The 25,816-nt window shown below is 41.2% G+C and overlaps 1 protein-coding gene and 1 long non-coding RNA gene across 8 annotated transcripts in view; both read right to left on the bottom strand.

Moving 5' to 3' along the window:
* LOC102412913 (muscular LMNA interacting protein) overlaps positions 1-25,816 on the bottom strand; it is a 299,136-nt gene that overhangs the window by 259,646 nt on the left and 13,674 nt on the right. Inside the window, exons 2-3 of one of the 7 annotated variants that reach the window (XM_045163412.1) lie at positions 19,091-19,239; positions 15,464-15,585 (exon numbers count right to left, since the gene is read on the bottom strand). The exons of 4 other annotated variants lie outside the window; for them this stretch is intronic. In XM_045163412.1, the coding sequence (XP_045019347.1) occupies positions 15,464-15,585; positions 19,091-19,118 (150 nt within the window). In that variant the 5' untranslated portion in view covers positions 19,119-19,239. Of the gene's footprint in view, positions 1-15,463; positions 15,586-19,090; positions 19,240-22,595; positions 22,652-25,816 lie in introns of all 7 variants that reach the window. 2 more of the 7 variants (XM_045163413.1, XM_045163419.1) reach the window with 2 other exon arrangements.
* Positions 4,752-12,571, bottom strand: LOC123465143. Its single transcript, XR_006640254.1, has 2 exons — positions 12,058-12,571; positions 4,752-5,018 (listed from the first exon to the last, which is right to left on the bottom strand). It is a non-coding gene; the product is annotated as an uncharacterized LOC123465143 (long non-coding RNA).

The following is a 25,816-nucleotide window of genomic DNA, read 5'->3' as shown; positions in this document are numbered from 1 at the left end:
AAGCAGTATACACGGTAGCTGAAGACATAGGCTGTGAGCCAAACATGCTTCAAGGAAGGAACAAGCTAGCTCCTCGCTGTGCTGCTTTGGACAGTCAGCCTTGGACAGTTGAAAAATGAGCAATATACAGAAATAAGATGCTGAGAACCCTTTGCACCTGTTTTTCTGTAGGGAATGCCCCCCCCGACCCCCACTTCCTCCTCAGGGTGTGTCGGCTCCCGAGAGAGGCTTTCCTGAGTGTTTCTGAGCAGCCCGCACTCATTCTCTGGCCTCCAGCCATCTCCAGTCCTTCTTGCTGTTTTAATTTCTTTTTCCATTTATTGTTACCTTGTTTATTCATTCGTACGGCTACTGTCAGCTCTCTCACCACCCTCCCCTACAATGCTGGCCCCATAAAGGCTGTGGTCCAATTGGTCATGTCTACTCCTGTATCCTCAGTACCTAGAGTGACGTCTGACCCACAGTACAGACTTAACGGGCATTTCAAGTAGTTAAAGTAGAGGAATGAATGGCTGATGAACAGTAAATGTAAGTAGTGTAAGTAGCCTTGCACACAGTAAGTGCTCAAAAACGACACTGAGAAGCAATATCTAAACCTCTGGGATTCTGCTTGTTACCAAACCAGACGGGTCCACTCACCTGCAAACAATAAAGTCAATCTAGTAACCCCATCAATCTAGTAACCCCAAGTTGCAGTGATGGAAAGTGCAATGTTTATTGCAGGTGTCAGGCAAGGCGTCCAGGGCAGCTAGGGCTCAAAATACCCAAACTCCCCGATGGCTTTCAGCAAAGCATTTTCAAAGGCCAGGTGAGAGAGGGGTGTCCCAGGGTGTGTGATCAGCTTGTGCATAATTCTAACGGTGAGGTAACTGGGAAGGGTCACAGGTGTTCATACTATCAATCCTTAGGGGGCTATATGCTCATGATCATCAAGTAGCTATTTCTTCCACTTGGTGAGGATTTTAGCATCTATGAGGCTTCCTGGGTGGCTCAGACAATTAAGAATCTTCCTGAAGTGCAGGAGACCTGGGTTCCATCCATGGATCAGGAATATCCTCTAGAGAAGAGAATGGCCACCCACTCCAGTATTCTTGCCTGGGAAATCCTATGGACAGAGGAGCCGGGCAGGTTACAGTCCATGGGTCACAGAGAGTCAGATACGACTGCGCAACTATCACTTTCACAAGGACTTAGCATCTGTGAAACAACTCAGGAAATGTGCATCAGATATATTATCTGGCTACCTCAGAGAAGAGCTACAGCAAAGGACATGGGGTAGAGCCTCATAGGGTTCTGCGTGGCTACATGCTTATTAAATTAAAGAAACAAGGAGGTGGTTACACTGAGTGGCTTCAACCTGTCTTAGTAGTCCCTGTAAGCAAACCAAAACCTAAGACTGAAACATCTCAAGGTCGAGAAATCAAAGCCCGAGGACACCAATCACAAACAGCCAACCTGACTTTCCCAAATGAGGGGCTGCTTAAGTCACAGGCCATCAGGTCATCTCCTCCGTCTGCTTCCCCTTCTTTCCACAAAACTCTTCCCCAGTGCCTGTCAGTGGACAGCTCCCAACAATGTCCTGTTTGATGCTGCCCAATTCAATGGATTTATGCTCAAATAAAACCCTTAACATTTTTAGTATGTCTTGCCTTATCTTTTTTTATATATTTACATGTTTAGGTATAGTGTGTCTTTTAGTTTCTCCTTATTTCTAAATAATGCATGTGCATGTTAGTTGCTCAGTCATGTCTGACTCTTTATGACCCCATGGACTGTGGCCTGCCAGACTCCTCTATTCATTGAATTCTCCAAGTAAGAATACTGGGGTGGGTTGCCATTCCCTTCTCCAGAGGATCTTCCTGACCCAAGAATCAAACCTGGGTCTCCCGCATTGTAGTCAGAGTCTTTACTGACTGAGCCACTAGGGTTTGTAAAAGGAAAAATTTTTTTTTTTAATTTTTATTTTGTATTGGAGTGGCTTCCCTGGTGGCTCAGATGGTAAAGAATCTGCCTCAAATGCAGGAGACCCAGGTTCCATCCCTGGGTCAGGAAGATCCCCTGGAAAAGGGAATGGATACTCCAGTATTGTTGTTGAGGAACTCCATGGAGAGAGGAGCCTAGAGGGCTACAGTCCACGGGCTCGCAAAGAGGCGGACATGATTGAATGGCTAACACTTTCACTTTTCATAGCTGATTAACAATGTTGTGATAGTTTCAAGTAATAGCAAAGGGACTCACTTGATCTTTTTTTAATTAACTTATTTAACTGGAGGCTAAGTACTTTACAGTGTTGTGGTGGCTTCTGCCTTACGTCGACGTGAATCAGCCACGGGTATGCATGTGTCCCCCAACATACTATATTCAGCACAAAAACAGAACTTGCCGACAAGCGCCTGGGCTGGCAAATCCTCCTTCGGGTCATTGGCATTGTCACTGTCACTGTCTTATTTTTAAATATTCTACGGATCCTAAAGGGAAGAACTCTGTAGCTGTGATTTGGTTTGGGTCTAGAAATTGTTACTATTTTAGTGTGGCTGTTCACCAGTTCCCCCACAACTCCTGTAACACAGAACACACATTGTATGTCTTCAGTTCAGTTCAGTTCAGTCACTCAGTCATGTCCGACTCTGCAACCCCATGAATCGCAGCATGCCAAGTCTCTCTGTCCATCACCAGCCCCCTGAGTTCATCCACACCCACATCCTTCGAGTCAGTGATGCCATCCAGCCATCTCATCCTCTGTCATCCCCTTCTCCTCCTGCCCCCAATCCCTCCCAGCATCAAAGTCCTTTCCAATGAGTCAACTCTTCGCATGAGGTGGCCAAAGTATTGGAGTTTCAGCTTTCGCATCATTCCTTCCAAAGAAATCCCAGGGCTGATCTCCTTCAGAATGGACTGGTTGGATCTCCTTGCAGTCCAAGGGACTCTCAAGAGTCTTCTCCAACACCACAGTTCAAAAGCATCAATTCTTCGGTGCTCAGCTTTCTTCACAGTCCAACTCTCACATCCATACATGACCACTGGAAAAACCATAGCCTTGACTAGACAGACCTTTGTTGGCAAAGTAATGTCTCTGCTTTTGAATATGCTATCTAGGTTGGTCAAAACGTTCCTTCCAAGGAGTAAGCGTCTTTTAATTTCATGGCTGCAGTCACCATCTGCAGTGATTTTGGAGCCCAAAAAAATGAAGTCTGACACTGTTTCCACTGTTTCCCATTCTATTTCCCATGAAGTGATGGGACCAGATGCCATGATCTTCGTTTTCTGAATGTTGAGCTTTAAGCCAACTTTTTTACTCTCCACTTTCACTTTCATCAAGAGGCTTTTGAGTTCCTCTTCACTTTCTGCCATAAGGATGGTGTCATCTGCATACGTGAGTTTATTGATATTTCTCCCGGCAATCTTGATTCCAGCTTGTGCTTCTTCCAGCCCAGCGTTTCTCATTGTATGTCTTGCTGCTGCTAAGTCACTTCAGCATGTCCGACTCTGTGAGACCCCATAGACAGCAGCCCACCAGGCTTCCCTGACCCTGGGATTTTCCAGGCAAGAACACTGGAGTGGGTTACATTACTTCTATTCTTTTAGCTTCATTTTACAGTTCATTTTACAGGGTGGGAGCTGGGGGCAATGAGTAAAGGTCAAAAGGTTCAAACTTACAGTTATATGTTCTGAGGATGTAATACACAGCATGATGACTATTTAAAAAAAATAAGACTGAGAGATTTAAGGATAGAATTTAATAAGGGCTCTTCATTTTCTCATCTTTTATGTTTAAATCTTGGAGTAAGCCTGCATCATGCAGTTTCACACACGGGGCCACCATCCATTCACTCATTTTAAACCACTGGGGTCACACAGGTCAGCACCACACCAAAGAGAATTTTCTTTCCTATAACTTTTTTAAAATTTTGTGTTTTACATTGGAGTATAGCTGATTTACAATGTTGTGTTAGTATTGGGTGTACACCAAAGTGATTCAGCGATATATATACATATATCCATTCCTTTTGGATTCTTTTCCCATTTAGGTTCTTACAGAATATTGAGTAGAATTCCCTGTGCTACACAGTAGGTCCTTGTTGATGACATGCTCTATATATACAAGTGTGTGTGTGTTCATTTCTCTTGTCAGCGAATTTTCTAATTTGTGTTTTCATCACCAACAGCCATTCCTTCAAACCTGAGAGATGGAACTGTCTACACCGCAGCCCAAGAACTTTCCCTTTTGAAGGAAAAGTGGTCTGGCTTTAAGATCTGTCTTGGCCATTAACGCACTTCAGTAACATTCACCTATTTAAAATCCAACCTATTTATTCCTCTTGAGTTATTTTATTTGTGCTTGTTTGTTTTCAAATGGCAGCTCCCAGCATGATTTTCAGATGAGAATGATTTAAAGTTCATAAAATGTCATTACATGGTACTATTTTCTCTAACAAATTACCCAGGAAAATAAGATGCAAGTCAAACTTCAACCACTTAAACTTTTTCCATAACATGATCAAAATGATAGAAACACCAGCTTCCAAAGATTTCCTACTATTTTGCTCATCCTCTTTATTAGTGAAATGTTTATTGTTCAAAGATCTACAGCATGTCTATTTTTTAAAATGCTTTAAATTGGTTTTATAGATTTTTATGGTTATTATGCCTTTTCCATTCCAACTAGAGATATATTTTCCAATAATAATTTCTGTGATGGGACTGTGGTCTTTTTGAGATTCTCTCCGAGTAGAGTTGTGATAAAACATTCATTTCAACTTTAATCATGGATTTATTAAGGAAAATTCCTCCAAAAGAACATTCTGAATACCCAATATATTACAATTTCTCAGTTACCACTCACACCACATCCAGTTCCATAAGAGAAAAAGAAATCTCAGATTCTTAGGGAACAGAAAGCAAGGCTGCGGCAAGGTAAAACTGTGACATTGGGACTTCCCTGGTGGTCCAAGGCTTCACCTCCCAACACACAGGGTATAGGTTTGATCCCTGGTCAGGCAGCTAAGGTTCCACATGCCCTGTAGCCAAAACACCAAAATATAAAAAAACAGAAGTAATGTTCTAACAAACTCAAAAAAGACTTTAAAAATGGTCCACAGAAAAAAATATCTTGTAAAAGTGTGACAATGCATGGAAAATTCCAAGGACTGTGCCTATCTCATGACACATGCTCAAGATCTTTTATTGGTTTTTATTCAAATTCCCTAATGTGAAAAGTAAATGGACCTTCTTACATACGTGATAAGAATGACAAAATGGAAAAAATTTTGAAAGTTTATATGTAACAAAGACTGATTCGGTTGCTGAGTAAGAAAATAAGGATCCTAAAAGAAGCAAGAGAATGAAATCACAGTAATGTTTTTTTTTTTCCAGCAATGCTAAAAACAAAGCAAAGTTCACTAAACCTTTCTAAAGACATCTGAAAGCAGAGACCAAAATTTCAGAAAGCATGATTGTTCGTTGGGACTTCATGGATCAATAACTGTCTTTTTTTTAAGATTCATCATCATGTTATAAGTAGAAAGAAAAATTTAAAACCAAAAAAAAAAAAAAAAGAGGAAAGATGTACTCTCCCCATTAAAAAGAATAAATTGAATAAACAAATTATTTTATGAAGGAGATTACTTTGTTCTTATTTTTCTCATTTACTCTAGAGTGAGTAACACTTGTCATGCTTGTCACAGACAAGCAATAATCCACAAACCATTTTTGGCAGCCAGTCTTCTAGAAAACACCATGAGTGAATGAGAGACTTCTGAGATCTGCCTTCTTTACTCAAGGACCTTCAATTCATCCAACCATACATAAGAGAAAACCTCACTCTGAAACCAGTTACCTTTACTTAGACGGGAGTCAGTTCAGAAAATAAGTCTACTGATAACTTATCAGAGGGAGTTTGCAACAGCCTAGTATGTATCGTGGGCTTCCCAAGTAGTGTTAGTGGTAAAGAACCCACCTGCCAATGCAGGAGACATAAGAAACATGGGTTTGATTCCCTGGGTCCAGAAGATCCCTGGAGGAGGGCATGGCAACCTACTCCAATATTCTTGCCTGGAGAATCCCATGGACAGAGGAGCCTGGTGGGCTACAGTCCATAGGGTCACAAAGAGTTGGACACAACTGAAGCGACTTATCACACACATACGCAGTATGTATTGTATGGGCACTCAGGCCACATGTCAGGACCACAGCTGACCCTCAGCAGAATTCTGAGGGGCAGGAGAGTCAGGGGAAGCATAAATAAGAATTTTCTGAACACCATACACCCTGATCTAGGTGGTATTATCTCCCATTAAATCATAAAAATATCATCAATTGATACTAGTGTTGTTATTCAGTCACTCAGTCATGTCCAACTTTGTGACCCCATGGACTTCAGCACGCCAGGCTTCCCTGTCCTTCACCATCTCCTGGAGCTTACTCAAACTCATGTCCATTGAGTCAGTGATGCCATCCAACCATCTCATCCTCTGCCGTCCCCTTCTCCTCCCACCTTCAATCTTTCCCAGCATCAGGGTATATTCCAGTGAGTCAGTTCTTCGCATCAGGTGGCCAAAGTATTGGAGCTTCAGCTTCAGCATCAGTCCTTCCAATGAATATTCAGGGTTGATTTCCCTTAGGATTGACTGGTTGGATCTCCTTGCAGTCCAAGGGACTCTCAAGAGTCTTCTCCAACACCACAGTTCAAAAGTATGAATTCTTTGGCACTCAGCCTTCTTTATGGTCCAACTCTCACATCCATACATGACTACTGGAAAAACCATAGCTTTGACTAGATGGACCTTTATCAACAAAGTAATGTCTCTGCTTTTTAATACGCCGTCTATGTTTGTCATAGTTTTTCTTCCAAGGAGCAAACATCTTTTAATTTCAGGGCTGCAGTCACCATCTGCAGTAATTTTGGAGCCCAAGAAAATAAAGTCTGTCACCATTTCCATTGTTTCCCCAACCCACTTCAGTATTCTTTCCTGAAGAATCCCCCAGGACAGATGAGCCTGGCAGACTGCAGTCCATGGGATCATGAAAGTCGGACACAACTGAAGCAACAGAACACACATGCACACATATATATTTATACATATATATACATATATTCGGAGAAGGCAATGGCACCCCACTCCAGTACTCTTGCCTGGAAAATCCCATGAACAGAGGAGCCTGGTGGGCTACAGTCCATGGGGTCGCTAAGGGTCAGACACAACTGAGCGACTTCACTTTCACTTTTCACTTCCATGAAGGAAATGGCAACCCACTCCAGTGTTCTTGCCTGGAGAATCCCAGGGACGGGGGAGCCTGGTGGGCTGCTGTCTATGGGGTCACACAGAGTCGGACACGACTGAAGCGACTTAGCAGCAGCAGCATACATATATTCTTTTTCATATTCTTTTCTGTTATGGTTTATCACAGGATATTGAATATAGCTCTTTGTGCTCTACAGTGAGACCTTGCTATCCATCCATCCTAGACATATCAGTTTGTATCTGCTAATCCCAGACTCCCAATCCTTCCCTTCCCCACCCACCTCCCCTTTGGCAACCACAGGACTGTTGTCTATGTCTGGGAACCTATTTCTGTTTTGTAGACAGGTTCATTTGCGTTGTACTTTAGATTCCACATAGAAGCAACTGCCCAAACTTTTTGCTTACACCTTGCCTTTTGTGTCAACCAAGGACAAGACCAGTAAGAATCATAAATGTTTACTGTGCCCTTGTGACTCTCAAAGGGCAATCCTGAGGAAACGCTATTCCAGCTTTTCTGAGGTATAATGGACAAATAACACTGTAGAATATTTAAACTGTTCAGTGTGATGATGATACAGGTATACTTTGTGAAACAATCCCCCCACCAACCTGGCTAACACCTCCAGCACCCCACCTATTCACCTTTCTTCCCTTTGGTGAAAACATTTATGTTTCACTCACAGCTAATTTCAACTATGATAGCGTGTTATCAACCGTAACACCACATTACACATTAGATTCTCAGGCCTTATTTATCTTATAATTGAACTTTTGCTCCCTTTCACCAATCTCTCCCTATTTACCCTTCCACTAGAGGAGCCTGGTGAGCTGCCGTCTATAGCGTCGCACAGAGTCGGACACGACTAAAGCGATTTAACAGCAGCAGCAGCAGCAGCCCTCGGAAACCACTTTTCTACTCTCTTGAAAGAACATTTGAAAGTCCAGGTATGACCCTCAGGTTCCCAAGAGGGTGTGTGTGTTTCTCTCCCACTTGTACTCTGCAGTCACTGAGTATCATATTGGAGATCTCTCTTCCCTCCTCCCTCCTTCCAGGACTGTTGCATGACAGATAAAATAATTTTTGCTGTGTTCAGTCAATATATTTGGGTCTACTTATAGCAGCTACTTAGACTAAACTTCTAATACAAGTTAATTAGCCTAGTAATTTTCCCATTAAAATTTAGCAACTGGCTGGAATTACAGGGAAATAGGTGTCAGTAGGAGAAGGCAATGGCACCCCACTCCAGTACTCTTGCCTGGAAAATCTCATGGACGGAGGAGCCAGGTGGGCTGCAGTCCATGGGGTCGCTAAGAGTCGGACACGACTGAGTGACTTCACTTTCACTTTTCACTTTCATGCATTGGAGGAGGAAATGGCAACCCACTCCAGTGTTCTTGCCTGGAGAATCCCAGGGACGGCGGGGCCTGGTGGGCTGCCGTCTACGGGGTTGCACAGAGTCGGACACGACTGCAGTAACTTAGCAGCAGGCGTCAATATTTTTACATGTGTTATTTCTATCAATAACTTTTGTTATGAGGGCTATCATTACCTTCATTTCACAGACAAGGATTCTGATATTTAAAGAAGTTAATAAACTTGCCAAGATTACAAGTTAATGCACTTGACAAGGTTAATCGCCCCAGGTAACACAGTGAACTGCGGGAGCCAGGAACGATGCCAATGTGATGTCAAGCCAAGGCCCCATACCACGATATTTATAATCCCTTTGGCCCTGAGTTACACTAGGCAAATCCAGCTCAACTACTCGGGGACAGAAACTGGCATTTTTTAAACCAATAAACTATTCTCTTTTTTGTCAGTGTTTTAATCTTTGCCCAATATTTCTATACTGCCTTTTTTTTTTTAACTTTTTAAAAATTTATTTATTTATTTATTTAGGCCTTGGATGTCTTTATGGCTTTTTTTTTTTCCATCTCATACATGATATTTTACATGTTTCAATACCATTCTCCCAATCTTCCCACCCTCTCCCTCTCCAACAGAGTCCATAAGACTGTTCTATACATCAGTGTCTCTTTTGCTGTCTCGTACACAGGGTTATTATTACCATCTTTCTAAATTCCAAATATATGAGTTAGTATACTGTATTGGTGTTTTTCCTTCTGGCTTACTTCACTCTGTATAATAGGCTCCAGTTTCATCCATCTCATTAGAACTGATTCAAATGTATTCTTTTTAATGGCTGAATAATACTCCATTGTGTATATGTACCACAGCTTGCTTATCCATTCATCTGCTGATGGACATCTAGGTTGCTTCCATGTCCTGGCTATTATAAACAGTGCTGCGATGAACATTGGGGTACACGTGTCTCTTTCCCTTCTGGTTTCCTCAGTGTATATGCCCAGCAGTGGGATTGCTGAATCATAAGGCAGGTCTATTTCCAGTTTTTTAAGGAATCTCCACACTGTTCTCCATAGTGGCTGTACTAGTTTGCATTCCCACCAACAGTGTAAGAGGGTTCCCTTTTCTCCACACCCTCTCCAGCATTTATTACTTGTAGACTTTTGGATCGCAACCATTCTGACTGGTGTGAAATGGTACCTCATAGTGGTTTTGATTTGCATTTCTATGATAATGAGTGATGTTGAGCATCTTTTCATGTGTTTGTTAGCCATCTGTATGTCTTCTTTGGAGAAATGTCTATTTAGTTCTTTGGCCCATTTTTTGATTGGGTCATTTATTTTTCTGGAGTTGAGCTGTAGGAGTTGCTTGTATATTCTCAAGATTAGTTGTTTGTCAGTTGCTTCATTTGCTATTATTTTCTCCCATTCTGAAGGCTGTCTTTTCACCTTGCTAATAGTTTCCTTTCATGTGCAGAAGCTTTTGAGGTTAATTAGGTCCCATTTGTTTATTTTTGCTTTTATTTCCAATATTCTGGGAGGTGGGTCATAGAGGATCCTGCTGTGATGTATGTCAGAGAGTGTTTTGCCTATGTTCTCCTCTAGGAGTTTTATAGTTTCTGGTCTTACGTTTAGATCTTTAATCCATTTTGAGTTTATTTTTGTGTGTGGTGTTAGAAAGTGTTCTAGTTTCATTCTTTTACAAGTGGTTGACCAGATTTCCCAGCACCACTTGTTAAAGAGATTGTCTTTAATCCATTGTATATTCTTGCCTCCTTTGTCAAAGATAAGGTGTCCATATGTGTGTGGATTTATCTCTGGGCTTTCTATTTTGTTCCATTGATCTATATTTCTGTCTTTGTGCCAGTACCATACTGTCTTGATAACTGTGGCTTTGTAGTAGAGCCTGAAGTCAGGTAGGTCGATTCCTCCAGTTCCATTCTTCTTTCTCAAGATCGCTTTGGCTATTCGAGGTTTTTTGTATTTCCATACAAATTGTGAAATTATTTGTTCTAGCTCTGTGAAGAATACTGTTGGTAGCTTGATAGGGATTGCATTGAATCTATAAATTACTTTGGGTAGTATACTCATTTTCACTATATTGATTCTTCCAATACATGAACATGGTATATTTCTCCATCTGTTAGTGTCCTCTTTGATTTCTTTCACCAGTGTTTTATAGTTTTCTATATATAGGTCTTTAGTTTCTTTAGGTAGATATATTCCTAAGTATTTTATTCTTTCCGTTGCAATGGTGAATGGAATTGTTTCCTTAATTTCTCTTTCTGTTTTCTCATTATTAGTGTATAGGAATGCAAGGGATTTCTGGGTGTTGATTTTATATCCTGAAACTTTACTATATTCATTGATTAGTTCTAGTAATTTTCTGGTGGAGTCTTTAGGGTTTTCTATATAGAGGATCATGTCATCTGCAAATAGTGAGAGTTTTACTTCTTCTTTTCCAATTTGGATTCCTTTTATTTCTTTTTCTGCTCTGATTGCTGTGGCCAAAACTTCCAAAATTATGTTGAATAGTAATGGTGAAAGTGGGCACCCTTGTCTTGTTCCTGACTTTAGAGGAAATGCTTTCAATTTTTCACCATTGAGGATAATGTTTGCTGTGGGTTTGTCATATATAGCTTTTATTATGTTGAGGTATGTTCCTTCTATTCCTGCTTTCTGGAGAGTTTTTATCATAAATGGATGTTGAATTTTGTCAAAGGCTTTCTCTGCATCTATTGAGATCATCATATGGTTTTTATTTTTCAATTTGTTAATGTGGTGTATTACATTGATTGATTTGCAGATATTGAAGAATCCTTGCATCCCTGGGATAAAGCCCACTTGGTCATGGTGTATGATCTTTTTAATGTGTTGTTGGATTCTGATTGCTAGAATTTTGTTAAGGATTTTTGCATCTATGTTCATCAGTGATATTGGCCTGTAGTTTTCTTTTTTTGTGGGATCTTTGTCAGGTTTTGGAAAATTGCTTCCCAATGTTGTGTTGGTTTCTGCTATACAACAATGCAAATTAGCCACAATTATACGTGTATCATCTCCCTCTGGAGCCTCCCTCCCCGCCCCTCACCCCAGCCCCCTAGGTCATCACAGAGCGCAGGGCTGGGCTCCCTGAGTGATAAAGCAACTTCTCACCAGCTGTATGAGAGGTTTGTGGGGGTTTTATAACATAGCTCATATTTTCTATAGATCTATGCTTTTAAAAGTGCACTTTCAGTGATTAAATATATTTGGGCAAGTGTCATTCACCATGGTAAAAAACCCAGAAGCTTTTGAAATTTCCCCTTTCTGCAGGTGAGGCATGAAATCCAGGCATGACATCTCCATCAGAACTTTCAAGAATCTAAGTTCTACCCTCCCAGAAGGTTATAGAATCACATTAATCAAAACTGGAAGGAACCTCATATGATCCAGTCCAATATTTTCTTCTTACCATGAGGACGCTGAGACCCAGAGAAATGAAGTAACTTGTTGCAGCCATGCCTAAACTGATGGTCCAGCTTTCCTCATTCTTCCTGCAGTTCCACTCAGCTTCACTCAGAGATTGACAACAAGAGGTCCAAGAGACGAGCACCACGTGCTGTTCCCTGATGACCTCATGACACGATGTATGATGCTGGGGGTGCGGGGGCGGGGATTTACACCTGTGAACAAAACGCTTCCACACCTTTGAATAAAGTGATATAATATTCTATCCACTGGGAAACTGAAGGAAGTACAGCTATTTGTCTATGGCCCTTCTCTTTCTCTTATTGGATTCATTTCACAAGTAAATTAACCAACATTTAGGAAACCTGGGCTGAGTTCTCCCTTTCTTTTCACGGTCAAGGGCATCGGCTGCACCAGTAGCTCTGCAGCCCTGAAGCAAGGCCACGAAAGAGCCTCTCTCCCCTCCTCTATCCCTCTCTCTCCATCTGTCTCCCTCTCTCTCCCTCTCTCACACACACACACGCACACACACACGCGCACGTGCGCACACACACACACGCACGCGCGCACACACACACACGCACACACACACGCGTGCGCGCGCACACACACACGTGCGCGCACGCACGCGCACACACACACAATAACCTGATACACAAAAAGGAAAACTAAGTTCATGCTCTTAAAAAAAAAAAAATTTCAGTAACTAAATTCAGGTTGTCCTTTTGCTAAGAACAGAAGCAAATGACGTTTGTCTGTTAGAGAAAACTTCCGACTTTTCACGAGTCATCCCTGACCCCTGGAATCATTCATTCCCAGATCTCTATGCAGGAGTAAGTTAAATACCAGCTGCCCGCGTGCCCTGGTTTGTCTGGGACAGTCCTGGTTAGTGCCTGTCGTCAGAAAGAAATTATTAATCGCACCCCTTTTACTCTCAAAAAGCTCCCCATTTGAATCATAAAGTACATTGTCACCTGGTCAAATAAGAACTTTAAAAATCTGTCCATCACATAAAGAACCTGATTCTTACAAATATACGCCAATAGTATCAGAGGGGAAATTAAAATGGGTGGTCATAAAAACAAGATGCTTCCCATGAAACTATCTTTTTATTCTTTAAAGTTATAAAATTTCAGGTAGCAATCTATCTCAAAGTAAGTTCTTATAAAGCTCAGATTTGCAAAATACTGCAAACATCTCACTCAGAAAATATTTCCCATCATCTTCCTAAAACAGTAATCTTGTCCACCTGAATCTTTAAGCAAACTGATGTTTCGTTCCACCATTCTCAGTGTTTCTGTAGGAGTATTATTTGTTATTTGGACCCAAACACTAATTAGAAAGCAGGTAATTGGAAACATAAAATTTATCCCAGAATATGTTCTTGAGCAAATTTAACCATAAAGAAAATTGAGTTTAGAGACAACATGTTATGGTGGTTCAGTGCATGGACTTGGGGGCAGCCTGGGTTTGCAATGAGCTTTACCATTTACTAACTGTGAAACTAACCTTTTTCACCTTGGTTTTCCCACACATAAAACTAAAACAGAACTAATATCAATTTTGGGAGTTAGAGCTATTTATGGATCTATATATCTCCAGTATGTATAGAGAGATGCCAAGGTCATAGCAAAACTATTGATAGGTAAGTATTAACACAGGTGGCTGTTGTTGAGATGATGAAGCACTCCTCTGGTGTTTGAAAGAATGTATAATACATGGGATTATTTTGTCATGGATAATTAGAGTGCATATGCCATTCCAATAAATGATGCTGAAACATCTGGACATCCAAAGACAAAGAAGAAGATGGAAAAGGAGGGGGGCAAGGAGAATGGGGAGGAAAATGAAGAGAAGGAAAGGGAAAGTGGGGAGGAGGAGGAGTAAGTATCAACCTAAAATTACTTCTAGTACTTTAAATACTTGGAAAACTAAAAATGATCCTTTTTATATCTCAAGTACTATTTTCAAAATCCCAAAGCCAAATGCACAAAAATTCCAGACAGAAGTATGTGCTCTGTTCTACCTCATCCAGCGTGTACGATTGTTGCTGCAGAATGTGTTGGGATAACCTACCTCACAGCACTGGGTTTGGTAGGAAAAGAAAATGAATCTTAGCAAAATATAAACCCCTCAAAAAATAATAATCCTCAAAGGATAATGCAGATTCTATTGATGTCCTGAGCATCTCATTAATCATAACTGCCAGTGGTAGAGTTTCCAGGTATCTGAAAATGCCTAATTAATTGCCATTTTTCATAGTACCTAACTTTTCACAAGGGAAACAACATGTTCTTGGAGCAAAACTGAAGTTCAGTTAATTATTTTAAAATTGTATTAAAAGATAGCATCACCGTGGCTATCCTTCTCCCCACTCTGAGAAAGTTCCACGCCTCTGCCCTTCTTTCCTTACTCCAGGAACCAGCCCCTGGGCTCACAGGAGTCTGCAACCCTCCCTGCCACACGCAGGCCACACCCTGGCCACGCTGTCGCCAATGCTGAGATCTGCAGTTCTGCACCCCCATCATCACTGCCCACCAATGGCCACACCAAGACGTCCAGGGCTCTGCAATGAGGATGCGGACGCCTTTGCCAAGAACACTGGCATTTAGTGCTTTCCACGCTGCTCAAAGACTCCCCGGAAGACAACTCTGCTCATTTTTTTCTCACGAGCAAAACGGCTGAGGTCGAATGAAAGATCACCCAGAAGGGAAGGTGACCTGCCAATACTTAGGGTCCCTCATTTTCTATGGACAAAACTGTAAGAATCTCATCTGTCTTTTACCCCAGGAGTCAGAGATAAGTCTCTCCCTGGGAGGATTTTCAATGTCTCTTAAAAAAGAAACTAATACAGTTATGTAAAGTGTAAAAATAAAATAAAATTTTAAAAAAAATAAAAAAAAAGAAGTTTTTGAAAGTGCCAAGCTACCAGCTCTCCGGACATGGCTGAATCTTAAGATGAATTCAGTACAGGCTTAGTCTGTGATCCTTACTACTTAGGAAGTCAGATAAAGTGCACTACACACCCACATGTACGTGAAAGTCACACCTGTGCAGTTAACCAAGATTTATCAGGTACACACCAGACATGGACCTCAATGCCAGGAAAATCCAATTCTTGTCCTTGAGGATTTTGTGGTCTGGTGGTGGCCCAAGGCTGTTTGGCTAAAAGATGAAAGCTCTCAAGAGTCTATAAATCTGCTCTCAGGTGAGGAATAGTGCACCAAATATCAGCTGACCTTGCATTCTTCTCTGATACAATCTCAGTTCAGCAGGATCGTAAAAACATGAACATTATATGTTATATATGAACAATATATATACATACATTATATGAACATTATTATGAACAAAAATAACTCTGAGCTATTTGAAATTTAATAAAACTAAAAAAATGTAGTTCAACTCACAGTATTGCAGACTTTATCTGTAAAGAGAAGCGCTGCCCAAATACATTCACTGATTTGCTTGCTAATATTCTTCCCAAGTAGAAGGTCCATAAAAGACTCATTCATTCCACACTGCACAATATCTGTATTTTTGTAGGGAAAAAAAAGTGGAGTATATTGTCCACTATCCCACAGCCCTTAAATTTCCTCATATAATATTATCGTGGATTCGTAACTAATTTCTCTACTGTGTCCATTATTCTTGCTTTTACAAACAATATGGCAATAAACATCTTTGAAACTAATATTTGTACATTTCTGTGCTTCAAAAAAATTCTTAGAGTAAAATTACCTGGCCAGTAGATATACAAGTATCTAAGGCTTCATTATATATTATGCTCCAGAAAAGTTGTCCCAATATAAGCCCTACTTGTAGTATAGGAACTATATGTTTTATGGAAAAATTCTAAAGTAAATAAATGAACCATTGGTGGTTTGCTTTCCCAGGAAAATACATTATGTCCAGGGAAGAAAAATGGCAGATGAAGTAAGAGACATAAATTATAATCTCCTAAAGAGAATAAACAGCTTCTGGATTTAAAACTTTTTTCAATCCAACAGCACTTTTAACCATATTTATGATGTTGAAGCTGAAACTCCAATACTTTGGCCACCGGATGGGAAGAGCTGACTCATTTGAAAAGAGTCCTACCCTGATGCTGGGAAAGATTGAAGGCAGGAGGAGAAGGGGACGACAGAGAATGAGATGGTTGGATGGCATCACTGACTCAATGGACATGAGTTTGGGTGGACTCCAGGAGTTGGTGATGAACAGGGAGGCCTGGCATGCTGCGGTCCATGGGGTCACAAAGAGTCGGACACGACTGAGCAACTGAACTGAACTGATGTTCTTCTTTTAAACATTCTACACACACATGCACTAGGATGCCTTCCTAACGATTCACTCGACTCCTCTGCTCCTACAAACACCCAGCCTTGATAAGTCTAGCAGTCACTGGCATATTTTTTATTAATTGTATGAGCTACATATTAAGTATGCCATAATTATTTGCACTGCACAATTTAGCCCTTTTGTTCTCTCCCTACATATAATCTACATTAATGTAATATAAGTATTCTCCACTGAGTAGAAACCATAATGTCTTTCAGAATGGGTGCCATGTTTTATTAGAGAAATGCAAATCAAAACTACAATGAGGTATCACCTCACAAGGGTCAGAATGGCCATCATCAACTGCAAACAATAAATGCTGGAGAAGGCATGGAGAAAAGGAAACCCCTACGCACTGTTAGTGGAAGTGTAAATTCAAATAGCCACTATGGAACATAAACAGTATGGAGGTTCCTTAAAAAACTAAGCATAGAACTACCATCTGACCCAGCAATCCCATTACTGGACCATACACCCATAGAAAACCATAATTCAAAAAGATCCATGCACCCCAATGTTCATTGCAGCACTGTTTACAATAGCCAGGATGTGGAAGCAACCTAAATGCCCATCAACAGAGGAATGGATAAAGAAGATGTGGTGTATATATATATATATAATGGACTATTACTCAGCCATAAAAAGGAATGAAATGGTTCATTTGGAGAGATGCAGATGTACCCGGAGAGCATCATACAGAGAGAAATAAGTCAGAAAGAGAAAAACAAATATCATACATTAATGCATATATATATGGAATCTATAAAAATGGTATAGATGATCTTATCTGCAAAGCAGAAACAGAAACACAGATATAGAGAACAAATGTATGGATATCAAAGGGGGAAGTAGGAGGCTATGAGGAATTGAGAGATCGGGATTGATCTACAGAAACTACTGATACTATACATAAAATAGATAACAATGAGAACCTACTGTATACACAGGGAACTCTACTTAATGCTCTGCAGTGACCTGAATGGGAAGGAAGTCCAAAGGGAAAGGATACACGTATATGTAGGGCTGATGCATTTTGCTGTCCAGTAGAAATTAACAAACACTGTAAAGCAGCTTTACTCCAATAAAAATTAATTAAAATTAAAATAATTGGGAAAAATAAAATAAACACTCTTACTTTTAAAACTTTGTCACCCTTCCAGGAGAGACAAAATAAAAGCTTAGAATTTTGATGAAGGCACACCTTCTAAGCATTGCCTCTGGTTTGAAATCACATCCTCAGGACTTCCCTAGTGGTGCTGTGGTTAAGACTCCTTGCTTCTACTGCAAGGTGTGAGGGTTTGACTTCTGGTCAGGAAACTATGATCCCACATGCTGTGTAGCGTGGGCAAAAATTTTAAAAAAGAAAAAAAGAAATCACATTGTCTCGCAGAGGACAAACCCCAGACACAAATCCAGGGTTTGTGTAACTTGTATCCCATTGTGATTTCCTTTTGTCTAATGGCTCCTGTTTATTGAAGGCTTGTTGTATGCAAGTGCTTTTCCAAAATTTCCTCATTGCCAGTCCATATAATGGCCCTGGGAGGCGAGTCACATCCTGTTTTAGAGGTAAGGAAACCGAAGCTGATGTAGAATGATCGCGTAAGAGCCTGGATTTGAACGCTCACCCCAGAGTCCCTGCACTGAACCACCGCCATCACTATTCCACAATGAAGCAGGTCCAAACTATAACTTTCCTCATTTTCCAACTTTCAGAAACAGCATAATATTTTTAATTACACGCTAAGGCAATGGCACCCCACTCCAGTACTCTTGCCTGGAAAATCCCATGGACGGAGGAGCCTGGTGGGCTGCAGTCCATGAGGTCGCTAAGAGTCGGACACGAGTGAGCGACTTCACTTTCATGCATTGGAGAAGGAAATGGCAACCCACTCCAGTGTTCTCGCCTGGAGAATCCCAGGGACGGGGGAGCCTGGTGGGCTGCCGTCTATGGAGTCGCACAGAGTCAGACACGACTGAAGTGACTTAGCAGCAGAATATTTCTTGGCACACCATATACCATGGCTTATACAACATTTATACATCAGAACCTCTCTCTCAATGAAGAATCTGGGTGTTTGACAACACTCACCACCTATTGAAAAGATTTTCCAACACTGAACATTGAGGAAGATTGACTTTTGACACGTCTTTTGGTTCAAGGACACTGATGGAACCCAGGCGTTTCCCTCACATCCTCCTCTGGACTACATTAAAAGGAGAGAAAAGGAAGCTAAAAGAATAAACCCACAACTATAAGAGACCTATCATAGGAGGGGAATCAGCATGAAGCTGTGCTCTGTAAGTTCCTGGAAGATAGGAGATGGAGGTGCATTGCGCTATGAAGCAGAGCTGCAGCTAGGAAGGGGCCCTGATAGATGTCTCTCCAAACCCTGGAGGCACCAGAGCCAAGGAAGGCAAATTTCACAGGGCAGGACTGTAGATGGGCTGCAAAGAAGAGAATTCTTTGGCGGTCTCTAAGACCCATCCCGCTTCTTCTTCCACTTGCCGTGCAAAGGAGAATGGGTGGGCAGAAAGTCACAAGCTACACGCAGAGAACTCCCAGGCTGGATGGATGAATGAATGAATGAGAAGAAGCCAACGGAACAACAAACACACAGGAATTCCCAGGTTGAAAGCTGAGGCCCACTGGAAAAGCAAAACGGAAATCAAAAAACATTTGATTTTTTCCATATTACCTTCACGTTTTCTAAAAGAGCTGCCCATTCTCTAATAAGCTTATTAATTCAAGCTGACATTTTCTCATTCAGCTTCCCCATGATGACGTGATATCCCAGCAAAGTGTAACAGGTTCAGGAAAGCAATCCCGTGAGCTCTCTCCTCTGCTCTGAAAATGAACGTCATCAAGTCAGTATTTACGAGCATGAAGTGGTCTCTGAATGGCTACGTCCTGACAGACACAAGGCCAATCTTGGAGAAAAAACTGTGGGGACATCTTCCCCAGAAGCTACCTCTGCAAGGAAACCCCCACTTAACTGAGAAGGAAAGTGACGAAAGGACGCTCCAGAAAATCTCAGGTTATAAATAAAAGAGAAACGCCGGCTGTTAAATCACAGACACCCTCTCGCCATTTTAAAAAGCCATCTCCTTATTTTTATGATCAGGCAGCAAAACAAAGCCTGCGACTCTCTAACGTGCTTGCATCACTAACACCACAGTCTGCTTGCCATTCCCTGGGGGGAGCCATACCCCGGACAGCACGCCTGGCTAGTTAAGTCATTGTAATTCCCACAACGAGAACCTAGGAACCACCTCACCGCAGTACAGGGTGTTACAAACGTCGCTGTGAAATCACAGCTCGGTGAGAGCCTACCATCCATCTTTCTTCTACTCGTCATCACACAGAGCTCCAGCAAAAGACCCATTCAAACAGCGCATCTCAGACTTACATTATCAGCAGACACTGCTTTAATTAGCAGTGATTTTCAAAGGACTGGTTTGGCTTCGAGAACTTCCTGTGAACCATAAAGTAGAAATCTGGATCCTTATCAGTTTCACTTTACTCTTCACCTCCCTGCCCTGGGTTCTAATAGACACAGCCTTCATTTTTTTCCCTTTGAGAAAAAAGAAAAATGGAAATGGTGGCTAGGATTTTGCCATTCGTGTGCAATCCACTTTTTTCTCAACCTCAGTGATGCAAAAGGGACTAAAATTAGAGTTGCAAAGGGACCAAGTTATCTGTGTCAGGCACATTGCAAGGAGCAGCGAGAACTACAAGAGGGAATGAATACGCCCTAAACAAACCATCTCAGAAATAACATTTAAAACACAGAGCCCATACTTTGTAAATTGCTACTCCTGATGAAAACACAGAGCCCACTTTATTTTATGTACTGCTGTAAGAAAACAGAATGCCTTATTTTGATAATATCTCAGTGTTAATATTGAAGCAATTACATGCTTCTTTCTTCATCGATTCCATAATTTTCCCCCATGATCCAGTTCTCAAATCTTTGTCATTTCTCAGTGAAAACATTGAAAATATATGCAATTCAATTTGTGAGCACTGAACTGTGAACTTTCTATACTGCAAGGAAGGTTTAATCTAATCACGAGGACTTCTGTTTTACATTTGGTCAGTGATGACATAAAAACACAAATTATTTCAATGTTTGTATAAACAGACATTCTTTGCCATGGAAAAAATTTAATCAGCACACAGCCAAAGGGTATTTTGCTACAGACTCAAAAGTTTCAGAGAGAATAACAATCTTGACAAATCCAACCCAGCCTTGTACAACCTAGCCTCTTAGCTAGGACACCAAAGTGAAAGCGAAAGTGTTAGTCACTCAGTCGTGTCCAGCTCTTTGTGACTCCATAGATTTAGCCCCCCAGGCTCCTCTGTCCATGGGATTCTCCAGGCAAGAACACTGGAGTGGATTTCCATGCCCTCCTCCAGGGGATCTTCCCAACCCAGAGACTGAACCCAGATCTCCTGCATTTCAGGCACATTCTTTACTGACTAAGCCACCAGGGAAGCCCCAGGACACCAAAGGTTAAGTGACTTTTCAAAAGCCAGACAAATACAACCTTCCCTAGCCTCAGATACAACATGCTTTTCACCACACAGGCACTTAGGAAGAGGAAGAAAGCCTCTTCTTTGGAATAAGAAGTCCTCATCACACACACACACACACGTGTAGGTTCTCTGTTCTGATTTTCATAGATATGTCAGAATGGTCCCCAGAACACACACACATACGTGTAGGTTCTCTGTTCTGATTTTCATAGATAAATTAGAATGGTCCCCAGAACACACACACACACACACGCACACGTGTGTAGGTTCTCCGTTCTGATTTTCATAGATACATTAGAATGGTCCCCAGAACACATACACACACACACACACACACACACGTGTAGGTTCTCTGTTCTGATTTTCATAGATATGTCAGAATGGTCCCCAGAACACCTGCATGCACTCACCTTACCCTAACTCATCATTTTCCCAGCCTCACCTTATTCTGCCATGATGCCCATTAAGATTCAACTACAAAATTGGTGCAGCCATTATGGAGAACAGTATGGAGGGTCCTTAAAAAGCTAAAAACAGAGCTACCGTATGATCCAGCAACACCACTCCTAGGCATATATCCAGACAAAACCATAATTCAAAAGGATGCATGCCCCTGCACCCAGTGTGCAAGGCAGCACTGTCTCCAACAGCCAAGACGGAGCAATTTACACGTGTCCACTGACAGAGGAATGGACAGGAAAGACTTGTGTGTATATATATGAATACACAAAGGAGTATTACTCAGCCAAAGAAGGGATGAAATAGTGCCATTTGCAGAGACATGGAACAACGCAGCAATGGTCATACAGAGTGAAGCAAGTCAGAAAGAGAAAAACAAGTATCATATAACATCACTTATACGTGGCATCTAGAAAAGTGGTACAAATGAACTTATTTGCAAAGCAGAAATAGAGTACAGATGTACAGAACACACTTAAGGTTCCCAAGGAGTGAAGGACGGGCGGGATGAACCGGGAGATGGAGACTGACATAGACACACTACTCTACGTAACACAGACAACTCGAGAGGACCTACGGCAGAGCAGGGAACTCTACTCGGTGCTCTGCGGTGACCTAACCAGGAAGGAACTATACAAAGAGGGCGATGCATGCATATACGCAACTGATTCACTTGGCTGCACAGCAGAAACAAACACAACATTGTAAAGCAACTACACTCCAGTAAAAATTAGTTTTAAAAGAAGACTCAGTTCCCACTGCTTTGACAGTTTCCCACTGATTCCCATGACAGTGACTCATCACCATTATGGCATCACGGCGTCTCATCTCCTCCCTCCGTTTTTTATTTCATGCTACAGATTCTTCAGATAGCTTTAAAAATGTGTTACTGGCTCTATGAACAGGAGGCCAGAGAGAGGTGGCTGCTGCTACTGCTGCTAAGTTGCTTCAGTCGTGTCCGACTCTGCACGACCCCACAGACGGCAGCCCACCAGGCTCCCCCGTCCTTGGGATTCTCCAGGCAAGAATACTGGAGTGGGGTGCCATTTCCTCCTCCAATGCATGAAAGTGAAAAGTGAAAGTGAAGTCGCTCAGTTGTGCCCAACTCTTAGCGGCCCCACGGACTGCAGCCTAACAGGCCCCTCCGTCGGGTGGGACTATTTCTCATGAAAGAGAGCTCTAAGAGTAGTTACTTAGTTTTTTACCTTGACTTGCCAGTGGTCAGGACTCATGGTTACTCTGTGCAACTATACATCTTCACCTAGGGTGAAACCAGAGTCTTCTTACTACTCACAATGCTTGAGGGCTGTTTCAGTTCTTTGGAGAGCGTGTCTTAATCAATCAACTCCCTAATACCTGGTACAGACTGATCAATCCTATGCCCCTCTACTGACTTCTCAGAGGAGGTCTACCCCTGTAAGATATGAGACCAACTGACTTGATCTCACTAAAAGTTCGGAAGTGATGCTGAGCTCAGAAATTCAGAGAAGCTAGTTCTGAGTTTCCTCTGTTTGCCTTCCAGTCAAGGGAGGCCTACTGAGCCGCTTACCATAAAATTGTGTTCAGTACCACCCATCTGTTTTGTGAAAAATAATTATTTCCACGGAGCATGTTGAGTGTCAGCTTATTACAGAGCTTTGGCTCTCTCAAACAGTTAAATTCAAAATATACTGATGACGAACGGGCCATCTAGGGAGGCGCGTAGAATTCACAGCAGGCACCAGAGACGTGCCAGAGAGGCCAGCGGCATTCTCACAGACGAGCAGATGCCTGCCATTCTCCGCGACGGCGCCGCCCGTAAAGCCGAATGAGCCAGTAGCATGGAGGAGTTAAGGTTTGGGCACAGATTAACTCATATCCTCTACATCAGAGTAACCAGACACAGTGGACATTTCGAACAACTTCTCAGTGAAGTCCAGAACATAGCACGAGTCACTGGACCACTCTCACAAATAGCAAAGAAATGGAAGGAAGTTTTCAAGATAAATAACCAAATGTCAAAGAAAAGGAAATATTGTTTGTTTGTTCTCCACTTCCCTTCATTTTGGCCATCACCAGAATTAGTTTATTAAGGATCTAGGGTAATCAATTATGATAAAAAGATACAGAGATCCAGCACCTTTTCTCCAGAGAATTACAAACTTAAATTTACCACTTATTGTATTATGTGATGCTACCTTGTCAGAAATAATGCGTAGATCAGAAACAACACTCAAGCTGTACAGAAAATAATCTCTCCATAACACACCAAAAACATTGGCAATAGTATACACTTTTTTGTTCAGATATGTAAGCACCTACTGAGTGCCTGTTACCAGGGACCCTAGTTAGATAAAATAAGAAAAATAAATAGGTTTGCAGATGTTGGTTTGATGCTTTGGGAGCTTGCTGGGTGAAATTTGAAATTGGTTATCATACAGGGAGGGTTAGGAGAGACCAGAGAAAGGGCAGAGACTCCAGAAGGTGGGTGGAAGGTTTAATAAACAGGGATCTTACATACACGGCTTTCTTGGGCATCGTCAAGAGAAGTGAATCTCCTGGATTGCCTGTCAGAATCTTAGAAGTTTACAGAGAGGTCCTACCTGGGTCCAGTCAGACCATCCCACCCAGACAGTCTCAGCATCCCCTTCTTCTCAAGGCTGCATCCCTGAAACAGCTCCCACCATGGGAACAGTAGACAGAATTCATATTCTAAGGACAGGGAACCAGGGACGAGGCTTCCACTGCCTGGGTCTTGCTCTTGGGTCAACCAGAGGTCATGTTCTCTCTGTGATCTCCTCCAGCAGTTGATATTATAATGAAACAAAATATGTTACTGCATAAAATGCTTCACGATTGTTCTCATTGTTAAGACATTCTGATGAGTAATTATATATAGTCTTGCTGTCCAGAGTCTATGTAAGAATGAAAAAATTTGAAATGTTTATGTTTTGTACCCTTAGAATATTTCTAAGCTACTTATGCTTACCATTATTCCTTTATAATCTACTAAAAAACAATCAAAACATAATAATCTCCTCGATGGCCGAGGCTTTATCAAGCATGTTCCGTGGCAGCCCTTAGCACATGTCTTGTTCAAATGGGCATTCAGGAATACATACCGATCTGAAAGGATCTTTTTGTTTCTCAGGACAGACACAAAATTGACTCTTTGAAAATGCTCCAAACAAAACTCAACAATGATATCGGGAATTATAGCCAAAACAGTAGTTTTGTGTTTTGTTTGCTAACAGATTTCTTCTTAGAAAAAGATTTTATTTTTATTATTGAATCTATAAATTGATGATTGATTTAACCTTAAAGTACTACCCTTCACTGGATTTTTAAATGTATGTTTTGTATGCTTATATTTTACCCATCATTTTTTCTTCCACATCATTTATCTTTCATTGTATTCAAAAGAGTCATGATTCTCTTTCCCTGAAATTGAGGAGAATGTTTTTGTGGATCCTAAGAAAATCTACATGTCATAGGATAAGTCTTTCACCCTCAAATTTAAAATAAGTAAAAAAATTTTAATAAAGGTAAAATTTTACTTAAAATACCAGTTTTCAGCTTCTTATATTATACACATCCTGTTTAACAAACTGTCAGATGATGAATTTCTTTCTCAATCTCAGATAGTTACTTTTACTCAAAAAAGCAATATTTTTTGAGTAAAAAACACAGCAGTCAGTTCCACTGTGTTCATTTGTTTCTACCAAGCATCCGTATAAAATGAGTTGGCTGTTGTACCCTTCTCATTATGATGATTTTTGTGATATTTATTGAACATTTATTACTTGGGAAGATAGACTTGTCTCGAGATATACTAACTGATGTGATAGAAATTATTAGACTTATGTGTAAGATCTATTTGTTCTTATCAACTTTTAAAGAAAGAAACCACCATTAAGTCAAAATGCTCTGAGACGCATGACTATTTTTACTCTGTTAATACTGTATTTTCTATTTCAGTTAAAGATCAATGTAAGTGAAATTCTTTGTTGATGCATTTAATCATCTAAAAGAAAAGGAGTTTGGAGAGTAGTCAAGATTTCTTGCTTTAATTTTACTTGTTATATTATTTACTTATTTTTGGAGTAGGAAATGGCAACCCACTCCAGTATTCTTGCCTGGAAAAACCCAAAGATAGAGGACCCTGGCAGGCTACAGTCCACACGGTCACAAAGAATCAGACACGACTGAGCAGCTGAGTACTAGCACTATTTACTTATTTATCTATTTATCTGGACAGGTAACTTTCCCAAGTACTGAACTTTATTTACTGTGTTCCTGCCCTCCCTGAGAACCGCCTATGCTCAGTACAGATTGGACATTCTGGCGCCTTCCGATCCACCCCAGATTTTCCTGCAAATCTCCTGGAAATTAATCAGGGGCCAGTCCTAGGCTTCCCCTCCAGACTAAAGTCCATGAATGTTATGAC

This window comes from Bubalus bubalis, chromosome 2 (assembly GCF_019923935.1).
Source record: "Bubalus bubalis isolate 160015118507 breed Murrah chromosome 2, NDDB_SH_1, whole genome shotgun sequence".
In the NCBI taxonomy this organism is placed as follows: domain Eukaryota; kingdom Metazoa; phylum Chordata; class Mammalia; order Artiodactyla; family Bovidae; genus Bubalus; species Bubalus bubalis.
This window is presented reverse-complemented; position numbering and strand designations above follow the sequence as displayed.